Genomic DNA, 21,150 nt, shown 5'->3' on the forward strand with positions numbered 1-21,150 from the left:
GCCAAAGGCTTTGTTAGAAGTGTTTTGGTTAAAACCAGCGACCAATAGATAAGCTCTGTCTTTTAATGGAGGCAGCAGGATGAAATAAAAGACTTTCTAATATTTACTATGGACTGCTTTAAGTTAATGTTGAGAGGCTCTAGATAACATTTATAGACAAAAGGATTATGAACATTGATTTTTAAAGATCATAATTAAATTTCTGTCATGTTTTTGCTAGATACTAGGCTCCTATGAATATTATTTTTGTAAATTGTTACTTTGCTAAGGCTAACAATTTGGGGCCGGGATGTTGGAGCCTATTAAGAATTGGATTAATTTATTTTTGTATTAAGGTTACAGATCTAAATTTATATAAATAATATATCTATTGTAACTTGTTTATTTATTTGTTTTGTTTAGACCCTCCTCCTTATCAGGTGGCCTCCTGCTGTGATTAGGCAGCGGAAGCAGCTGCTGCAGGGCATCTGATTGTTTGGTTAAGGAGCGAGGGGTGAAATAGTTTTTCCACCGCACCAAATAAAGTTTAATTTTACATTTTTTGGAAAGTCAACTCGGAGAGTGTTTCTGTTATTTTTGTACATTGAGAAAGTCACCGTTTGCCACCAGAAAACTTTCCGCGAGTGCTTTGTTTTGGATGAGTCGGAAAACCCTCCTCCTAGAAACTACTCTGGCACCTTTTGATTTTTGATTTTTGCTAAAATCCAAGAGTAGCCGTAACACTAACATATAGAGCAGTAAACAGTAAGACTGCAGATTGCATGTTTAATCAAATGATACTACTGCTCACTGGCTTCAGAGTTTGTTCGAAGTCTCATGTCTATGATTTAACACCAGTCCAAGTGGAACAGTCCATCACTAAAACTTTGTTTTAGTTTACTGCATGGAGTCTTTTAAAAAAGTAGTTTAAAACTTGCTTGTTCAATCGGGGTTTCAGTTGACTTACATTATTATTTGTGCCGCCCAGGGAGTTCTTTATTGGCTATTATGGTGCTTCATTTTAGGGCTGCACTGGTTGTGGTTTTCAAGCTGATGTTTGATCTTTAAAAAGCCTACTCTGCCATTTCTGGTTTATTATATTAAGAACTGTCCTTAATTAGGCTGCAGTCAATTTTTTTTGGTGCATTTAACAGATCTGAAGTGGAGGAACGCAAAGAAGAAAAAGCTGACATATCCTGATTTCAGTCAACAATACTGATCATTAAAATAATTTCACAGGTTTGTAGCAGTTATGTGTAAATGACACGTAAATAAATGTCTGGATACAAAAACTTTAGCTACTCTGTATTTTAAAAGAAACAAGTTTATCTCCAATGATTTGTTTCATTTTTTATTCAATGGGAGGCATTAATGTGGAAAAGCATGACCTGTTGGGAAGTTTGGATGAGTATGAATAAATGAAAATTGACCACACCATGCTTAATTTTTTATTCTCTTATATAAAATATCAGAATTTCTAAAGAACAAAGATACTATTATAGTGATTTAACTTTCACTTAAAACCAGAAGTTTACATAAAAGGCGAACATTTTTTTTTCATTGTCTAAATTTAGGTCAGACCAAACTTATCTGGTGTTTGGTCAGTTGGAATTACCAACATTATTTCTATTTGCTAAATTCAACAATAATATGAGAAAGAATATGTAAGAGATTTTTTTAGGAAGCCGTTGTGCCAAAAAAAATAATCAAAAGTCATATTGGTGTTTGCAGATGCACACAGGGACAGAGATCTTTATTTTCTGACACATTTCTTGAGGTCTGATGAAAGTAATATGGAACCGTGTGGAATGAAATGTTGAAATGACATCCAAGGACATCAGTCAGGAAATCAAAGCTTGGGTGCAAACAGGTCTACCAAGTGGACAATGACCCAAAGCATACAGCCAAAGTGCCAAAACAAAATCTGTATGTATCTTTTTATCTGGTCTATGTAAATATTTGTTTTTGTCTCTACATCCATCCTGGTTTGAAAATTGACTTCTTAAGAGAAGAGACAGAACCCACAGATCAAAATAAAAATAGTTCCTGTTAGACATCCTGTGCATCTTCACCATGTTAGACTGGACCTTAGTGTGGTTTTAAGACTTGAGGTATGAAATTGAATATTAGTAGGACTCATGTTTATGCATTAATTTCTCAACTGAAGGTTAAAAACACTGTCAAACTATCCCTTTCGAAAAACTACAAATTGGACATGATTGAACTTTTATGGGAGATTACTGCTGAATTCAGCAAAGTGGATAATGCTATCAGTGTTTTCCACATCATTCTGACATGACAGCCCGTATGGAGTGTTGTCTTGTAGTGGCAGTATGTCTTCAGTAAACAACAGAATGATTATCCAAGGTTGATTCTTGGCTTGTTGCAGGATTACAAAGAATCTCAGAGACAGTCCTCGGATCTGAAGGGAGTCTCTCTTTTTCTCGCCACAACTGTGCTTTTAGGAAGTTGAGAGAGGCATCTCTGTTCCAGTGGAACATTGATGAAGAAGAATGCCATTTAGCTCATTTGATTCACTTGACCCTGCTACACCCGACACACACAGAACCTACTGTGCGGTGTCTTACTACGTCTTCTGCCATTGTCATTACACAGGGGGGAGCTCATTGACCCCAAACCACATTGAGGCACATCAACTGATTCACATTCTTGCACAAAAAGAAAAATCCAAATATATGCAGTTTTTTAGCATTCTCTGCATACCTACATATGAAACTGTGTGGATTCACACTTTCTAACCTTAAACTCCTATACTTGTTCATCAGTTGTACTTTTTTTTTGTTCAATTAGAAACTTTTCCAGTTTATTACATCCAGTAGCATGAAACCTGGATCAATGTACCACATATTTGCAGACAAAATGTTTGCACATGTTTGCAGTTATTTAGTTCGTTATGGTGTCTTGAAGAGAACTGTTAATAAGGGAGTGTCTTTATCATCCATAACAAAGTAATGCATAGGAAAGTATCCCAAGTGGTGGTTTTCTTTTGGATATTTAACTCAAATTCCAGTACTTCCTCTTTCCTCCATGAAAATCCAATCTACCAGAGTACTGAGAAGTGTGGTTGCTATGTTTGGTACATATTAAAGCCCATAATATTTTCTTATTGTCAGGCATTCCTCCTGCCACTGGTACAGGAACCCTTCAGATTCACCTGCTGGACATAAATGACAATGCGCCTAATGTGTTCCCTCCTGAAGTGGAAATGTGTGAGAAACCAGATCCAAACTCCTTAAACATCACAGCCAATGACCCCGACCTGACTCCCAATGCTGGACCCTTTGCGTTTGAGCTGGCAAGTCGTCCATCAGATGTGCGTCGCAACTGGACCCTCAGTCGCCTGAATGGTGAGTGCAAGATAAATTGTCTCAAGTATCCAGGGTTTTTACATACAGTAATTTACCAGGCTGCTTTGATAGCTCTGCTCAAAGGGCAAATCTATTCATTTGTAAAATATCAATAAATGGAAGCACTAATTTTGATAAATTAATTACATAGATATTTAACGCAATTTATCGCATTTTTTACATATAAAGATTCCGGTCAGAAGTGGTACACCTGTAAATCTGACACACAAGCAACCTTTGGAAACAGCAATTGACGACAAAGCTGCTTCTCTTGATTAAATGTTGGACAGTCTAAAGGTCTAAAAGGAGTTAGTCTATCAGTGATGCTATTCAATTGTAAAATAGCATCTTAATGCTAAACATGTAGCATAAGCACAGACATCCCCAAGGTTAATGTCAGCGTCTACAGTCCACATTTCTATAGAAGTTCCATGAATGAGCAGGAGTTTCTGAAACTGTGGAAAGATGAATGGATAGAACAGAACTTTACACCATGTGATGGTGGAAGAACTTGAAGACCAGATTAAAAACAATAAATAAAGGGTTTCCCCCAGTGTACGATAGGCCTGGCGTCCGCCATGCTTTACTTGCCCCACTGCTAGGCTAGGCCGGATTGCAAGCGTCTCTGTTGCTCTGAGCATTTCACTGGCAGAACAGATTTATTCCTAAAAGATATGTTTATAGAAGGCATGTTTATTGTTTATGCATTTAAAGCCAGACCAATCACATCGTTGGCGCCTCTGTGCGTTGCCTCGCTAGCTGCAGCAGCTGGATTAAGTTAACCTCTTCTCGGATTGCCCGTGCCTCCTTTCACTCAAATTGGACACAGGCTGACCTGTATGGATATTTACATCAACCCCCTGTGAGGAATTATGTTTCTTTCCAGAGTTTTTGATCAAGGTAGGAGTTTAAACCCCATCGTGTTTCCTCTACATGAACCGCAGGAATAACTTGTCATCGCGCTTTCAGAGGTGCGTTGAGCGAGCGGTGATAATGATTTATATTTTACTGATTTGTATTTGTGAACAAACAGAACTCAAACTCAAAGATTAAGCTCATAGCATCAGATTGTTGCTATGATAACAAAACAAAATGAATATTGTTCTTTGAACTTTTATGAAGTAAACTTGCCAGATCCTTAAAATCTTACATATAAATGTTAAACCATTTAAAATCTTTTACATTGTAAATCAAATTTAGCAGCATTGATGATCTCAATAGACAAATGTTACATCTATGTATCTGTGGTCTGTGATAAAATATTAGTATTTATGGGACCCCGGCAGCCCTGGGGAACTATATGGAGCTGCTGACTGAATTTGGATTAAACAGAAGTGCAAATAACTGATATTCATTTTAATTGTATTTTTTGATTTGTTGTTTTTAAAACTAGTTGTGGGTTTAAATTGTGTTTCACTGACAATGTTTTCCAGTAACACATAATTACCCAGTAATATTTTTAGATTTCATGTCTACTTAACATCTTTTAATACAAAAACACCGGGCTTAGCAAGTTTTCTGGGGGAAACCCTGAAATATTTTTGGTTTTGAGCTCATATGTCTAATGTATTTAATAAATTAGCAGCAAAATTTGATTTTTAATTGAAAATGTTGATTATTTTATCTGATTTCTTCAAAGCTAACACCAAACAACAGATTACAAACAACAGTTACATTAGTTCTGTCAGTAGGAATAGGTCACAATTCCAGTAAATATTTTGAGACGTTTTTGGATGGTTGCCTCCAATATTACATCACAGAGTGTAAAGGGAATACTACCTAACTGTAAAGGTAATTATTTATATTATATTGATATTTATTTAACCTGTCGAGGGTGTACCCTGCCTCTCGCTTGTTGATCACGGAAGATAGGCAGGGTGTAAGACAATGAATGGATAGATGGAGGATATTTATTTACATTTCTATTTACATTTCTTATCGCTGTATGAAAGATAAGATAGGTTCAGTCCAAAATAGGTTTATAAAATATTAAATTATCAGCTTCTTTGTTATGTATGTCAGACAGAGATGGCTGAGATAAAAGAAATTAAAAATTGCAGAGTTTACCTGAATTATGCTAAGAAATGTTTTAGGAAGGGCAGTTGGACTGTCCTGATTTAATAATGTAGAAATTGCAAAGTTAACAACCAACTATTGCTGGGTTGAATGTGACGTAGTACCGATATGACGCAGTGTAGACGGGGGTCAGGAAGTAAATACAGCCCATTTACTTTAGTGAATCCAGCTTCAAAATGACTAAAGTCTGTGTCGTGTACAGTTGTTCCAACCGTTCTAGTAAAGAGAACAGTTTTCTTTTCGATATTCAACTCAAATTCTGGTTTGAGTTAAATATCCAAGATGTTTGTCTTAAGAAAGATAAACATTATTTTTATGTTCCGAAGATAATTGGTCACAAGGGAGTTAATTTTAAAACTCCCTCTTTTTTCCTCTTTTTTCCTAAAGAGGAAAAAAGTGGATCAACAATCTACAGCTAAAGTCAGGAGGTGTGGAAACTAACAATGCCAGAGTTTGCAGCACCACTTTCTAACAGGTAAGGATCGCACTGTGTAAATTATATCCACAAATGGTGCTGCAACTGTCTAGGTTGCAGACACGGGTCGCGTGCTGGGTTGCAGACATGCGACCCAGATGACGGAACATGAAAATAATGTTTATCTTTCTCTCTATTAGAACAGTTGGAACACCCTGACACGTCTCAGACTTTAGGCAACAGAAGTCAGCGAGGTGCATTTACTTCCTGATTCTCATCTGCATTACGTGATGTCACTACTATGTCATCTATAACCCAGCAATTCAAAGCAACTCAGAAATATTAGAGAAGAAATGTTGCAGATAAGGAACTGTTGTTACTTTTCTGAAGAGTTTTGAAGCAGAGCTTTCATGAGGACACAAGGTCTCAGATGGAGCAGCCACAGTTCTCCAACTTCTGTAAAGCAAATAATCCCCAGTTTGCTGAATAGTTGTCATCACCACACTCAGGCACTAGTGGGCATCTCAGTGGAAAAGTGATTCTGTTTCTTTTATCTTTCCTCCTTATCGCATATAATCTCATATTCTAGGCGAGTCCGCCCAGCTTCACCTTCGGATCGGTTCTCTTGCCAGCGGCATCTATGAGCTCCCCGTTGTGATCACAGACTCTGGCAACCTGCCCATGTCTAACACATCCTTCCTGAGGGTCAAGGTCTGTCCCTGTGATCGCCATGGAGACTGTGTGGACATGGAGAAAATGATTGCCGCTGGATTGGGCACTGGAGCTATTATCTCTATCCTCATCTGTATTATCATACTATTAGGTGAGTGTCTCTTTCAAGCACATTGCATATACGATCCCTGGCTGGTCAAGATTATTAAATTACTTCTATAACAGTTTTTTTACTGATGCAAAACCGATTTACTGAACTAATGTCACTTCACTTTTAGAAAGATGTTCTATTCAGATTGGGCATTTATATGTTAACTTAGTTGATTTTCTTTTTGTTTTTCTCATAAAATAATTTTATGGTCTGAGCATCCTGTAAAAGTAAAATTCCATCATTTTTGACGGGCTCTGTAAGCACATATCACAGGAATCAGATCTAATCAATGAAAAGAGACCAAGTAGACCATGTAGACCAGTGATGTCCAAACTTTTCACCACGTGGTCCAAAGCCTTCAAGATGAAAGTAATTGTGTGCCATAAAATGTAGATATTTTTTCTACTATATTTTTATTTTCTTTGTAAAACATTTCCCTTTCACCTTGACTACCATAAGTGACAATAATTGTAATTTTGGATAAACAAAACACAATGTTCTAATTAAACAAGGAAGTCCAATTTCTGTAGAAAATATAGCTGCAAATCATTGTACATATACAAATATAAATCTGCACAGTCCTAAATGCTGATTGTCCTCTGCTACCTTTGTCTGGATTTTTCCGTGGTGTATTGTATTCTTGGCAAGAAGCAGAGGGATTAAAGAACGGGCCACTCATTCTTCCAAAAAACTTCTTACTTAATCTTACTTTAGCCTACCAAATGGGTCCACCAAAGTTTCTTCTTGAGTAAAAATCACTGGGTGTTTGAAATACTATGAACTATGACTATAAAAAAAAGGTTGATAAAAGGTAATAAAAAAGAGTGTTTTACCTTCTACTTTCAGAAGATTTGTATTTGTCTCTTTTGAAAGGCAGTGAAAAATTCTTTGTAAAATCTTTTATAAAAGTTTTAAAACTCCAATCTTGAGCTGGAAACCAAGTTTGTGCATTTTTTTGTCTACATCCTGGACATCCTTGATGTAAATGATTGTGGACTAAGTCATTTAAACTGGTTTATTAAACATTACATCTTTGTCATTTTTAATCAGCAGAAGCTTGGCTGGATGAAACAGTGAAACCATACTAATGGAGTCAATGCCTCCTAGTTACATTTTGTGACTAGGAGGTTACATTTTGTGCATGGCTGGTGTCATGGGATGCTACATTATTTCATGAGAATTTCATATATTTTGAAATGTGCCATCCTAAAGAAGAAAAACTATATCAAAACTCTCAACTACACAATGCATGCATGTTCATCCAGGAGAATCCAATTCTTCAAGTCAATCCAATCTGCTAGATTTCCTTCAACAGGAAACATTTTGTAACAGATTGGAGGAGAACACTAAACTTAACTGCATTGTTTGATATCATATGGAACGTACATATGATTAGAACAGATTGATTATATGGGTGAATTGGCACTAAATAAATTGAATTGAATGGAATTAAATTGTAGAACAAAATAACTGGATTTTAATTAGACTTGAAAATTAAACAATTTATTATAAACATATATATTATTCATTTTGTACATTCTGTAAACCCATCCATCCATTTTCTAACACCCTTGTCCCTTGTGGGGTTGGGAGGGGTGCTGGTGCCTATCTCCAGCGAACGTTCCGGACGAGTCGCAGGATACACCCTGGACGGGTCGCCAGTCTGTCACAGGGCAACACAGAGACAGACAGGACCAACAAACATGCACACACACACTCGCACCTAGGGAGAATTTAGAGAGGCCAATTCACCTGACAGTCATGTTTTTGGACTGTGGGAGGAAGTACCCGGAGAGAACCCAAGCATGCACAGGGAGAACATGCAAACTTCGTGCAGAAAGACCCCGGGTCTGGAATGGAACCCAGGACCTTCTTGCTGCACAGCAACAGTGCTACCAACTGCGCCACTGTGCAGCCCCCATTCTGTAAACCATTCCTACAAAAATAATCAGGTTTGAAAATGTATATTTAAGCCAATAATTTGGATTTGAATTGTTATTCACAATTAATTCGGATCTTCCTGATTTCCAGTTGTTGTTCAGGCCAGATATAAATTGAAACAAGATCGAGCTCAGGAACAGTTGCTGCAGTCTGTTAGATTTTTAAATTTTTTATTTTACCAAATGTTAAATGCATAGATAAAAAAAATACATGTAAATACTAGGAAAAACACACAGCTTTTTTGTTTTATAAAACGCTGAATCCAAAGTAATTTTAGCAGAACATTAAGACTTCAAGCTGATATATTATGGATTAGATTCTTAAAATGAAAATACTCTCCTGCTTTTTGTTGTTCTCTTTCTCGCTACTGGGTTTCTGAGGAAGTTTAATACCTTTAGATTGCACAGCAGCACCCTGCCAAACAGCCAAATATGTTCTCTAAACATTGATTTGTTTCTTACATTTAATATTTTCCTCATCCTTCTTGCCTTGCAGTGCTGGTACTCCTCTTTGTGATGTGGATGAAGAGGAGGGATAAAGAGCGTCAGGCCAAGCAACTTCTGATCGACCCAGAGGACGATGTCCGAGACAACATCCTCAAATATGATGAGGAGGGAGGTGGAGAAGAAGATCAGGTAAACACTAGCATGTCTCTCTCACATACAAACACATTGTCTTGTCTACAAAAATAGATTACTTTTCTTAATAATCCTGATTAAAATGCCGCTTTATCTTTCCCTAAAATCAGTTATTCACTTTCAAAGAAAGACACAACAGAAAGCTCTACAGCTGACACACAAACACCATGCCTTTCTACAGTTTGCAGTCTTTCATCCAAAGCAAAGATTTAAGAGCAATACAAAGGGGGATCTTGAAACAGGATTAATTGCTCTCTGTTGAAGAACAATTTTGTCTGTCTTTCCAAACAACTTCTCAGTTAAGCCGCTTTACGTTCCTGCTGGGGAAACACTAACCCTCACACATACAACAAATTTATTATGCACGGACATCATACTTCATCCACAAACAGCTCCTTCAGGATGAGGACAGAATGGAAAGGGCACTCCAATGTAAAATCTTCCATCCCTCAATAATAGTAGATTCAGCCATAAATCTCTTCTATTGAGAAACATGTTTTATCCAAGCAAATGCAATATTTGCAAGGAATACACTGATATAACAAAAAAAGAACTTGTCTATGATTGGTGGTGTGGCTCATTTACGTTAACTCTATCAAGTTACAAGCGCACATGCCAGAAATTAAGTGAGCATGTGTGAGATTTAAAGCCACGCAGCACACATTTTTAATTTTTCACAGACATATATGGCATCAGTCTCACTGCAAACCTCTAAAAGTGTGACTACTCAGCATTTGTAGTCGCGTGTAACCTGGAAAAGAAAACAACCCATTTTACTTTTACTCACTTTAATACACTTGCATTCTTTTATCTTTAAAAATAGACGCCCATGTCACAAGCCACCCTGGGCGGTTGCGCATGTCACCCATATCAGGAACCGCCACTCCTTCCTGCTTCTTCTTGACACATATTCTGGGCAAAACATGTTTCTTGTGTGGTGTCCAACAACTATCATACAGTGGGAGAGACCTAAGATGTCTAAAATTCTGCATTTGAGTTCTTGCAACATGTTATGTCCAGGCTAGAAGAACTCTGTTCTTGTTTTCCCACCTTGAGTCAAAAGCTACATTTTTCTGTTTTGAAAGATTATGTATTGCTGTTCAAACCTGAGTCCATCCATCCATCTTCTTCTGCTTATCCGGGATCGGGTCGCGGGGGTAGCAGCTTCAGAAGGGAGGCCCAGACTTCCCTCTCCCCGGCCACTTCTTCCAGCTCTTCCGGGGGAATTCCGAGGCGTTCCCAGGCCAGCCGAGAGACATAGTCCCTCCAGCCCCTGGGTCTTCCCCGGGGCCTCCTCCCGGTGGGACGTGCCCGGAACACCTCACCAGGGAGGCGTCCAGGAGGCATCCCCAGGCCCGAGCCACCTCAACTGGCTCCTCTCGATGTGAAGGAGCAGCAGCTGTACTCTGAGTCCCTCCCGGATGACTGAGCTTCTCACCCTATATCTAAGGGACAGCCCAGCCACCCTACGGAGAAAACCCATTTCGGCCGCTTGTATCCGCGATCTCGTTCTTTCGGTCATGACCCAAAGCTCATGACCATAGATGAGGGTGGGAACGTAGATCGACCGGTAAATCGAGAGCTTTGCTTTTTGACTCAGCTCTCTCTTCACCACAACGGACCGGTACAGCGCCCGCTTGACGGCAGATGCTGCGCCAATCCGCCTGTCGATCTCCCGCTCCCTTCTTCCCCAATTCGTGAACAAGATCCCGAGATACTTGAACTCCTCCACTTGGGGCAGGACACCCCCCTGACCTGGAGAAGGCACTCTACCCTTTTCCGGCTCAAGACCATGGCCTCGGATTTGGAGGCACTGATCCTCATCCCGGCCGCTTCACACTCAGCTGCGAACCGCTCCAGCGAGAGCTGCAGATCACAACCTGATGAAGCCAAAAGGACCACATTGTCTGCAAAAAGCAGAGATGAGATCCCAAGGCCACCAAATCGGATCCCCTCAACACCTTGGCTGCGCCTAGAAATTCTGTCCATGAAAGTGATGAACAGAATCGGTGACAAAGGGCAGCCCTGGCGGAGTCCAACTCTCACCGGAAACGAGCCCGACTTACTGCCGGCAATGCGGACCAGACTCTGACACCGGTAATACAGGGACCTGACAGCCCGTATCAATAGGCCCGGTACCCCATACTCCCGGAGAACCCCCCGCAGGGCTCCCCGAGGGACACGGTCGAACGCCTTCTCCAAGTCCACAAAACACATGTAGACCGGTTGGGCGAACTCCCATGCACCCTCCAGGACCCTGCCGAAGGTGTAGAGCTGGTCCAGTGTTCCACGACCAGGACGAAAACCACACTGCTCTTCCTGAATCCAAGGTTCGACTATCCGACGGATCCTCCTCTCCAGGACCCCTGAATAGACCTTGCCAGGGAGGCTTAAGAGTGTGACCCCTCTATATTTGGAGCACACCCTCCGGTCCCCCTTTTTGAACAGGGGGACCACCACCCCAGTCTGGCAATCCAGGGGAACTGCCACCGATGTCCATGCGATATTGCAGAGTCGCGTCAGCCAACACAACCCTACACCATCCAGAGCCTTAAGGAACTCCGAGCGGATCTCATCCACCCCCGGAGCCTTGCCAACGAGGAGCTTTTTAACCACCTCGGCGACCTCGTCCCCAGAGATTGGAGAGCCCAATCCAGAGTCCCCAGGCTCAGCTTCCTCAATGGAAGGCATGTTGGTGGGATTGAGGACATAAGCATAAAGCCAAAGCAGGCCAGATAGGTGCGTAGTCTCAGTTTGGATAACATTTTCATTGGTCTTCTGCTATGTGACAAAAACTTTCAGAACCTCTAATCTGTTACTGCCTAAGTTGATGTACTTTCATGCCTGGGCCACCTCTGCATTTTAACAATTTGAAATATTTAGTAACCCATCTTATTTGGCACTAATGTGCAGACAGAGCCAGCCAGTAACAGTTGGCGAGCCCAACTGGATTAAAAGGCACATACAAAGAGACGTACTACTGCAGACTGCAAGGAGTCTTTCCACGCACAACAATTAAGAAGACAATAGTTCTGTTCAATTTTGAAGGAAAGTCAGACAAAATCATATTTGTCAACTAACAATATTGATATTAAGGGATTGTTATAATCGACAACATTGACAAACTGCAACAGCAATTGTTATTTGTGGGTAAAGTTAAATGATAGGATGCAGACAGCCTGTCAGATAATGGGGTGATGAACGTAGTGCACTACCAGCAGCAGGAAAAAACTGAGACAGCATATGGGTTATAATTTAATACTGCACCACAACAAAACTATTGTGACTATGAAGCTCTTAGTGTAAGCAGATTATGTACTTAAACTGAGATATTGGTGTTGCTGTTTAGTTTTTAGGATATCCCCTAAACTAGGATTAAAGATCATTAAAGTAAATGTTAGGACCTTAAAAATGCTTTTTCCAGAAAACATGTTTTGAGGGCTAATTTGCAGTTACTTAATGCTTAGGAAAGTGTGTTGTATAATCCTAGCCTGTGGATGTTTGACTCTTATTGGGCATTTAGGACTATGACCTGAGCCAACTGCAACAGCCTGATTCTCTGGAGCCAGAGTGTGTCAAAGTGGGGATCAGACGTCTGGACGAGAGGCCCCTCCACCATGACCACCAGTACCCCCTCCGCTCTGCTGCCCCTCAACCAGGAGATATAGGAGATTTCATCCATGAGGTACGTCGTTTGGTTCAGAGTTTGTAATGATTCACATGTTGAGGTAAACTGTCTGAAGTAGTGTTTCCATCAATGTTTTTTTTATGTGCATTTTAAAGTATTAAACGGTAATATTTGAAATAACTTCCTCAGTTTTGCAAAAATGTTTTTACACTCTAGAGGTGGTTTATGACTTTTCTGAAAAAATAAAAATAAAAAAAATAATCTTTTTCAATCTGTCCTCTTCCAAGGAGAGATTGAGAAACTTTTGCCATTTAAGTTCTGGCATAGTGATCACAGTCTAAACCTCCACCATGAGATGTGTGGTTCATACTAATTTGCAACCTCTTCATCTTATTTATTACAGCCAGGTGTAGCATCAACAACTGATTAAGTCTCACTCTGCACTCCAAACCAAGAGATTGAATTGCGTCATTTTAAAGGGGCAGTATTTTGTATTTTCCAGGCACATAGTGCCATTTTATAGTACAATCAAGTGACTACCGTATTTTCTGGAATATAAGTCGCACCAGCTATAAAATGCATAATAAAGAAGGAAAAGACATATATAAGTCGCACTGGAGTATAAGTCGCATTTTTGGGGGAAACTCACGGAAACTGTCGACCTTGACTTGGAAGTCTGCTGGCAGTCTTTGGGACATCATTGTCCTTTCTCTGATAGAGAGGCAATTGTGTTGCATGAAGCGATAACACCAAGAAGGTCCTCCTGCAAAGTCATTTATATTCATCTCCTTGGCAAATACCTATGCGTGGAGACGTAACTGCACTGTTGACAAGCCTCTCCTGGCAGCACGTTGTTTAAGCACCCATGTGCGAACTCGTTCCTCTAGCTGTGGCCACCTATCTTTTAGCCCACAATTTGCTTTTTTTGTTTTCTTCATTTCAGTAAGAAATGAAGAAAACTGGCGCTTTTCGCCAGTACCTTACAAGTTTCTCGCTAACTCAAAACTTTCTTTCTGCTGCTCGATTACCGTTTTCGGCTCCATATTTTACTACTTGCAGATTGTAATCTGCAGAATATGATTTTCTTCTTGGTGCCATTTTTGTTACGCCCTTCTCAGTTGTTTTTATAAGTTACTGCCAATGTTGAAATTATCAACACAGGCCTAGAGCGCCCTCTTGCGGTTTAGTGTGAAAATAACATGTGATATGATATACCGTAATAATGTGTTAATTTCACACATAAGTCGCTCCAGAGTATAAGTCGCACCCCCGGTCAAACTATGAAAAAAACTGTGACTTATAGTCTGGAAAATACGGTATGTTACCCTCGGTTGTCATATATCAAATACAACTTAAAAGTACTTTAACACCTTGAAACTCGGCCTTCTGGAAGTCATCACAACATGGCTATTCTATTAACCCTTTAACAACATTTTTATCAGCGTTGCACTGAGAAGTAGCTCCTATGATGAGATCAGATGCTGAGTTCCACCACATGTTTGCCAATTGCTTCTGGCTAGTTTGAAGGAGAAGAAGAAGAATTACTTTATTCATCCCAGCAGGGAAATTATTTCACAGTTACAGCAAGAATTTTTTATACACAGATTTACACACACACGACGGGAGCTGCGTCTGCAGGCAACCAGCTGAGCCAGCGCCATTTTTGAAGGAGGACATGCGGCAAAGGTCGTCGGGACCGGGAGTCGAACCCGCGACGTCCGCGGGTCTAAGGCCTCCAATTGTGGGGTGTGCTAACCCCCTGTGCCACCACAGCATGCTCAGCAAGCTGAGTGGGGAGTTGCAGTGGAGGGCTGCTCTGTGAGGCAGAAGCTTGGGAACTGCAGCTCCTCGGAGCTAGCCTGGGTGCTAGGTTCACCCAGGCATTTTGCGCAGCTGAATGCTTACCATGGGAGATTAAAGGATTTCTTAGACATGCATGAAAGAATCAAGACAACACTCCAGATATGACTTTGATGAGTGAATGAAAAGTTGATTTTACATAATACTGCCCCTTAAAATGTTTGCTCAAAATTCACGACAGCTGGATGAAAACATAACTTGAGAACTGTAGAATAGGCAATGTTGGGGTGATGTGGTGACGCAGGGGTAGAGCACACTGTGTCACAAGTTCAAGTCCTGAACATGTCTTCCCCCTCTCTCATTACCCACTTTCATGTCTAACTACTCTCAAAAAAAGCCACTAGGGCCAAAAATAAACTTTTAAAAAAATAATATAATTATAAGCCAATTTTCAAAACCAAAGAGGCCACACAGAAACCAGTTTCACTTGCCAACATTTAGATGTTAAACAAGAAATTTCCCGTGACCTTTGGGAAAAATAAAGTATTTTTGAATTGTATTAAACAATAACAATATGTATTACAATAGAAACATGGTCATTGTTCATATATTGAACTCCAATCCAGGATCACACAGCATTCTGGGGGATGTAAGCAGAGGAAAAGCTTTAGCTCCTCAAACTCTCATAGGTAGCTAAGTAACTCTTTGGTTACCTAGCAACAACCTGTTGAGTAACTTGTGCAGAAGCAGTTTTAGGTTTCATTATGGTGCCTCATAATAAATAAAAAACAGTGTGGAGAGAAAAGAGAAAATGAGAACTGGAGAGGAAACTGTGGATAAAACAGAAAAGTTACAGCACCAGTTTGACAGTATTTCAGATATTTAAAACAAGAATTAACCCGTAATTATCAATATTGACTGATATAAAAGCCTTAAGTTGTGATATGTTTTTCAGCAACATCGCCCAGCCCTAGCTTCATGTCACATTCTCATTTGTCCTCTCACATGTTGCGATATCAGACCAAGGCAATAAAACATGGTGAATATCCTTGATTTTGAATTGGAGTATTCCGGACTACATTCTGAGTGAACCAGGTCACTCTTAACACACAACAGGAATGTCCTGAGAATAGTGGTTCCTTAAGATTGTTGTAAAGTGAAAACCGGGACAAAAGTCGACAAGAATCTTACTGTGAGAACCCGGTATCACATCCTAGCATCTGAAATCACAGGACAGGTGTCTGGCCATAATGCATAACTTTCCGTGCCAACGCCCCATAACTACAGTCAAGCACAGAGAAAGAATGTTGATGATTTAGGCTAGTTTGGGACCTTAGGACATTGAAATCAGTGGATCAGTTCTGGTGTTTCTGACATGTTCGGTTTTAACCTTCTGACCCACATGCAGAATCAGAGTCCAAATAAGGAATTGGTTTTATTTTTAGAGAAATAAACAACTGACAGATCCTGATCCTCCTGGAGGATGGAAAGAGTCACGTGATCAGTGACGTCTGAAATGAGAGTGGAGTTAATGGTGGCCAGAAACAATTGATCAGAAATTAAATAAGAGAGAGATTACTTTAGAATGATTCACAGTGAAGCATGAAGGAAAAGATGGCCAGGGTCTTGTGTGGAGAATGGTTGATGGTGAATCCTTAGGCCAATGCGAGGAGGGTGGTTACACAGAGAGCCAGGGGTCTGATGGAGCCGGGTGGAGAAATGAAGAACGGCGGAGCAGGCAGGCGGGTAACTTGCAGGTAAGATCCACAGGAGGAGAAACAGCGGAATTGATTCTTCTTGGAAATCCAAGGAGACAACTTAGAGGCAGCAAACACAAGGACTATAAAACTTCTGGCAAATGCACAGGAGATAGTGAACAGCTTGTAACAGGTAACTACCAGAGAGACTACCGGTAAACATTAATCATCCAGCACTGAGTGAAGGCTCTGCCGCTCCTTTATTCCCAGCATTCTGAAGAGGCTAATGAGCTCCACCTGTGTAGGCTGCCCAGGTTCTCCACCAAGATCTTCACTGGAAAAGATGCATCACTCGCACTCACATGCACAGGAACCCTGACAGTTTCCATATTACCAGAGTACTCCGGAGTCAAATAGAAGACTATCTGTCTGACAGCTGAAGATTGTCCCAAACTAAGTAAACATTTGTTTATGGTTCTATAAGCCATTGAAGTATGGGGTGGAGTTTATTTTATTTTTTTAAATAAATACAAACAATGTAATATGTCGTAAGGGGCTCGTCTGATGTTGGATAACCTGGTAAGATCCAGCTCATTTTTTATGTCCTCATACAAACTCAAAGACAAGATGCTGTCCCTGAAGCAACTATGTATGTGTGCTGGTGGCTTAACTTCAGTCCAAATAGGGTAATCGGCTGAATCTACACACAGAGACAGCATCTGTCCAGCCTGACCCAAATCCTCCTCTTTTCTGTCCTCCATAATCCCTTCTTCCCCCTCAGCTCCTCCTACTGTCTGTCTCAACACTTTAACATACAGCCCTCCAAATTTTCTCTGCTAAAGCCTTTCTCGTTTGAATGTTTTTCTGTAGAACTGATGTGCCGATATGGGGTGGCTGAAGTATTGGGTTGTGGGTGGAGTGGGTGTTCTAATCCAAGTTGTTTGCTAAAGTGCTTCTTTCAGGGGGTGTCAGTCAGTCTACATGACTTGTCAAAAGGGGTGTTATGCTTTTAGATTGATATTCCATTGCTCTGCTTTGGTATGAAAGCATGAACACTGGATCTATAATAGTCTTAACAGCAAAATGATTGTATAACTATTGGAATACTTTAATCCTCCTCTATATGCAGTAATATTCTGGTTGCTTGCTCAACAGCACATGGAAAATCTCATTCTGACCCAATGGAGTTTAGGTTTATATAATAAAAGTTGACAGGTTGATAATTGTTCATACGTGTGTGGTAGTTTAGCTGTCAGATGTACAGCTGAGGTTAATACTCAAAGGATTAACCTGTGACAAAAAGCCATTTTGAACACACATGATCATTTTGCACCGCGGATCAGCCGCAGTTATCCTTGGATCAGCCGCAGTTTTTCCTCCGTGCTTTTTACTACAGAATACTTGTGCAGATATTCCACACACCCTGTGCAGGGTTACTTGTGCAGAACACGCCCGAAAAAATCCAGTTAATTCTCCCACCTCAACCTGTGCAAACATTAGCAGCGGTTTCCATTAGCTTCCTCTTTCTTCTCTCTCCCGCGTTCTTCTACCTTCTTCTTCCTATCATCAACATGCTACAGATAGTTGGTGTTTCTGCAGCAACACAACAGGCAAGGTGTCAGGCTGGGGAATTTAATAGCCTCGTGAATTAAAGGGAAAACCTCATCGTGGAGTCATTCCTCTCTTTGGCAAGCGACTGTTACAATTAAATGAAAGAATGCAAATTTTTAATAATACTATTTGGTCACAATATTGGGAGGTGAGGGAGGTATAAATAGTATAAGACTGTGAATCAGGCTGTTGGTGAAAACCACTTACTGTATTTTCTGTTGCTCTGCCAAGTCTTTTTCTGTCTCCTTCTGCCTGCTAAAGGGGGTAGCTTACTCTAAAGCCATTTCCATAGCAACACACTGAGTACCCTGTATGCACTTTTTCCTTACTTCTTTGTGGATTCTTTTTTTTCAGGGCCTTAAGGCTGCAGACCATGACCCCACGGCTCCCCCTTACGACTCTCTGTTGGTGTTTGACTATGAGGGGAGCAGTTCCACTGCCGGCTCCCTCAGCTCCCTGCACTCTTCGTCAAGCTGTGGAGACCAGGATTACGATTACCTCGGTGACTGGGGGCCACGTTTCAGAAAGCTGGCCGACCTGTACAGTGGAGGAGATGACTAGCATCATTGGCCCTCCACTAATGGATCCCATCCTACAGTCCTTGCTGCAAGGGTGGGTTAAAACAGAAAATATTGGATTACATTTGGGTTTTCGCTGAACACTTCTGTATTTCAAAGGACCAGTTTGTTTCCAGGATCTGCTGCCTCTTAAGGGCCATCAATGACAGCAAGGGACGATGGTGACGCTTGGCCTAGTGAGGCCTCCCACTGATGAGCATCAATGGGCTGGATCTGAGAGTTAGCTGTTGTGCTTCTAAATGTGTGAAGACTGAGCTCCGGCAGCCATACTGCAAATACTCGCTGACACTTGAGTCTTACAGTACAGCAACACTGGGGTAAAATGTGCCTTTTTGTGCATTCTTTTGATTGTGTTCAAGTTATTATGTTGATTTAAAGTTCCTTAGGGTTTTGCAATAGCAACTACAGGGGCATATCCCATTATGAATGTGTGTGTATTAATAACCCCCTTTATTATTTGTATTTATGTCTGTGTGTGTGCGTGTGTGTGGGCGTGCCCTTGTGAATGGATGTGCGTGAGAGAGACAGAGGAAGAGAGACAGAGAGAAAGACAGAGACTGTGAATCATTTCGATGAAGACACACTGGAAAGATTATTTGAAGGACAAAGTCTACTTGGGATGTCTTGGATGATTCTACCAGCAAAACATGGCTTTACAGTGCAGCCCTGTGTCCTAACAGCTCTAAGGAAACGCATTCAGGGTCATTCATGACAACATAATATTCATTTGCTGTTGGGTTTTTGTTTTGCCTTTTTTTTAGTACTGGCACTATTTAAAAGCATAATCTTTTTGTATTTATCTGTTAATGGCACGATAAAAAGCATCAGCATATGAGTGAAAGTAGTTGCACCAAGATATTTCTATACAACATATAGACAGACTCAAACACATTTTTATCTCACTATTTGACATTAAAGCAGATAAAGCCTTTACAGACGAAGGACAGTTATAGGATTAGCAAAATTATATCTGTTCTCAGAACAATTAGTGGATTTTTACCTTTCTATAGACTCAGAAGTTTATAGAAATTTTCTTAGGATTTGGGAAAATAGCGTCTTAAAAATGTATGATTTGGGTCAAATGTTTCCTTTCCAAAGTGTTGCTCATTCCTCCAGAGAGAAAGAGGAATTGGCAACACTCCAAACTGAACCAGGTTTGGAGACTGCCCTGCTTACCCAAACCTTGCTATACCTATGCATTTTCCATAGGATTACCATCAAAGCAGTGACGTTGGGGACCTTTGGTGACTTTGCAACTTATTTGGCAACATGCCTTGGGACATTGTCCACTTGGATGACCCCAGTGGACAATGTCCCGATCTTCAGTTCCCTTACTTATGTCTTCAGGTGTTGCTGCAATATTTTTACACAATGTTCTTTCCTTCATTCATGTTACAAAGTGCACCACTCCCCCCTGCGGTAAAACACCCACACAACATCTAACCCAGCACTTCACAAATGAGATAATGTTCTCAGGCTTTCTCAGTCTAATAATGTTCATTAGGGCTGAAAGATGTGGTCTCATTAAACTAAGACTGTCTTAGTTTAATGAGACCACACCTCTCCAGAAATGTTGGTCTTTGACCCAGAGTGCATTTGCAAAATCCAATCTGGCTTTTTGGGATGTCTTTTGAATAGTGACTTTTTCCTTAAGTGGCTTTTTAATACTTGTTACCTGTTTATCTTTGGAGCACAGAACCCATCTCTTCCTTATCAGGATGATAATTTTGACCATTCCCATGTTCTTTATTCTTGCTTGAACAGATAAATATGTCTCCTTCAGGCATCTGAAAACTGCAAATCTTTCTGATATCAAAGCTGATTTTCTAGTGATTTCTCCATGATGTCAAGGAAAGGAGGATTGTTTGAAGTGTCACCTTAAATACATACACAGGGTTTGCCTCCATTTAACTCAGATATGAACAAATAACCAAAATAAGCCAAAAAACCCAGAACTTCGTCACTTGGGTTTACTTCCACATTATCCAAAGACATGATAATCTGAGGCTGACAGACCCTGTATGATTGTTTTGCCTTATTTTACCCCAGGTTTGTGGTTGAAAAAAAATCAGCATCAGTCCTGTAGTGGTCGTAGTCAGTCGGCAGGATGTGTTGGCTTGAAACCTTGTTAATGTGATATGTGGTGAAGACTAGAGTCTGCAAGAGTGTGAGGGTAACCAATCCCACCCAACTTCAGCTGCAGTCAAACAAATATTTTTAAATGTTCAGACCTGGACGTCTAAAAATTTTAAGTGTTGCTCAGCAACACTGATAAAGAGAGATTGGAACACGACTTCAAATCGGAGTGTTTATATATATATATATATATATATATATATATATATATATATATATACCACTATATATATATATATATATACCACTATATATATATATATATATATATATATATATATATATATATATATATATAGTGATGAAAAAGAAAAGGTAGACAACAAAACTAAGGAATATAAATTTAAGAATAAAATACACCCAAAGCTGTACAGCTATATTTAAATAGATCAAACAATTCAGATACTGAGCAAACAAATATGCTCTTAAATTAAGAGTGGCAGTAATTTATATAAAGGGG

The 21,150-nt window shown here is 40.2% G+C and overlaps 1 protein-coding gene across 1 annotated transcript in view; it reads left to right on the top strand.

Annotated features, from left to right (window-relative positions):
• The window catches only part of LOC114150707 (cadherin-2-like), a 112,124-nt gene extending 91,226 nt beyond the window's left edge, over nucleotides 1-20,898 (top strand). The window contains exons 12-16 of the mRNA XM_028027327.1: nucleotides 3,114-3,347; nucleotides 6,428-6,661; nucleotides 9,098-9,237; nucleotides 12,764-12,925; nucleotides 18,331-20,898. Of these exons, the coding sequence (XP_027883128.1) occupies nucleotides 3,114-3,347; nucleotides 6,428-6,661; nucleotides 9,098-9,237; nucleotides 12,764-12,925; nucleotides 18,331-18,537 (977 nt within the window). The 3' untranslated portion in view covers nucleotides 18,538-20,898. The remainder of the gene's footprint in view (nucleotides 1-3,113; nucleotides 3,348-6,427; nucleotides 6,662-9,097; nucleotides 9,238-12,763; nucleotides 12,926-18,330) is intronic.
• The last annotated feature ends 252 nt before the right edge of the window (nucleotides 20,899-21,150 follow it).

This window comes from Xiphophorus couchianus, chromosome 9 (genome assembly GCF_001444195.1).
Source record: "Xiphophorus couchianus chromosome 9, X_couchianus-1.0, whole genome shotgun sequence".
Lineage (NCBI taxonomy): Eukaryota > Metazoa > Chordata > Actinopteri > Cyprinodontiformes > Poeciliidae > Xiphophorus > Xiphophorus couchianus.